Source organism: Hermetia illucens, chromosome 5 (assembly GCF_905115235.1).
Source record: "Hermetia illucens chromosome 5, iHerIll2.2.curated.20191125, whole genome shotgun sequence".
NCBI lineage: Eukaryota > Metazoa > Arthropoda > Insecta > Diptera > Stratiomyidae > Hermetia > Hermetia illucens.
In genome coordinates this window covers 7,966,224-7,967,670 of record NC_051853.1, presented here as the reverse complement: position 1 = coordinate 7,967,670, position 1,447 = coordinate 7,966,224, and the positions used below count along the sequence as shown (strand labels likewise).

The 1,447-nt window shown below is 44.9% G+C and overlaps 1 protein-coding gene across 1 annotated transcript; it reads left to right on the top strand.

The window, feature by feature from the left end:
- Positions 1 to 22: 22 nt before the first annotated feature.
- LOC119656659 (WD repeat-containing protein 18) lies at positions 23 to 1,438 on the top strand. Its single transcript, XM_038063137.1, has one exon. It carries the CDS (start codon positions 141 to 143, stop codon positions 1,401 to 1,403), a length of 1,263 nt encoding a protein of 420 aa, XP_037919065.1. The 5' UTR covers positions 23 to 140; the 3' UTR covers positions 1,404 to 1,438.
- The last annotated feature ends 9 nt before the right edge of the window (positions 1,439 to 1,447 follow it).

The window sequence follows — 1,447 nt, the reverse complement described above, 5'->3', positions numbered from 1 at the left end:
TTGTCAAATTCCTCATATTCCGCCCTTTTGTCAGGCAGATCTGGAAACGCTGTTCGTGTCAACAAATGAGTGTCCATCGCGGATCCACGTGCGTTTGCTACTAACAAATTTGAGACTGTATAAATGTATATTGTGCGGAAATGAGTGACTTAATCGAGGCTGTTTTCACGAGTGATGCGAATGGTAGTCAGTGGACATGCTGTGCCTGGGATCCACGAACCGGCACCAATGTCATGATGTACAAAGGTGGAGGTGCTGCCGCAGAGAATTCTCTAGTTCTCGTACGCCACGAATATTTAATCACAGCAAACAACACTAAACCAATGCTACACATTTGGCCTTTGAATAGCCAAGATCAAGTGTCCGGAACCCGTTTCATTACACCTGGGAAAGTGTTAAGTTTGGATGTTTCGCCTGATGGGAACTATTTAGTTGCAGGCATTCAGGAAGTCGTCCACATCTGGCATTTGTGCTCAGGAAAAATGATAACAGCTCTATCAAAACATTATCAAGCTGTGACGAAGATTAAGTTCACAGACGACGGATCTCACTTCCTCTCTGCAGGACAAGACGGAAACATCGTAGTGTGGAATCTAACCAAAGCGATAAGCACAAATCAGAAGGAAGCACAACCCTTGTACACGCTCAGCGGCCATGGACTGAGTGTGACCGACTTCCACGTCGGGGCTGGAGGTGTACGAGCTCTTTTATATACGGTTTCACTGGACAGGACCTGCAGAGTGTATGATCTCTCGACTGGAAATCTACTCTTGGATATAGTGTTCCCTGAGGCGATGCAACGTATTGTGGTAAATAAATCGGAAACAGTTGCTTACTTGGGATCAGTGTCAGGACGCATTTACGAAGTCAACCTTTGTTCACCACCGAGGAGCAGGGAATATCATATAGGAATAGAAGAGTCGAAAAATTCGTTCACTGGTCATAACGGCAGCGTGACTTGCCTAGCGCTTTCTGTGGACGGCGAACTCTTGATATCGGGTGGAGTAGATGAGAATGTCAACATTTGGCATACACCTAGTCGGCAACTGATTCGGACCTTGCCTCATAAAGGCAAGATCAGCAATGTAGCTTTCACATGTGTCACTCGCAGACTCAAGGAACCTCTGGAAGCAAAGCACAAACCTAGCTTTGTGGTGACTGGCAACCTGAAGCGAATGGTGGATGTTGAAGACGACAACTATGTTGTTGAGACCATCGTTAACGAAGCAATAGAAGTAACCTCAGCAAGACCAAAACGACCAGCAGTTGTTACGTCTACCGGTACGGCCACAACCGACAGTTCGAATGAAATCGAGAAACTCAGGGCCCAAATCAACGAGCTGCAGAAAGTCAACAAGGAATTGTTTAATTTTTGTGCAAAGCAATCTCTATTGAGGGAATAAAAAATATTTGATAAAAGAGATTAAATGAGTTTATTCAATAACAC

Coding starts and splice junctions, on each gene's coding strand:
- LOC119656659 (XM_038063137.1), top strand. CDS start 141: ATGAGTGACTTAATCGAGGCTGTTTTCACGAGTGATGCGAATGGTAGT.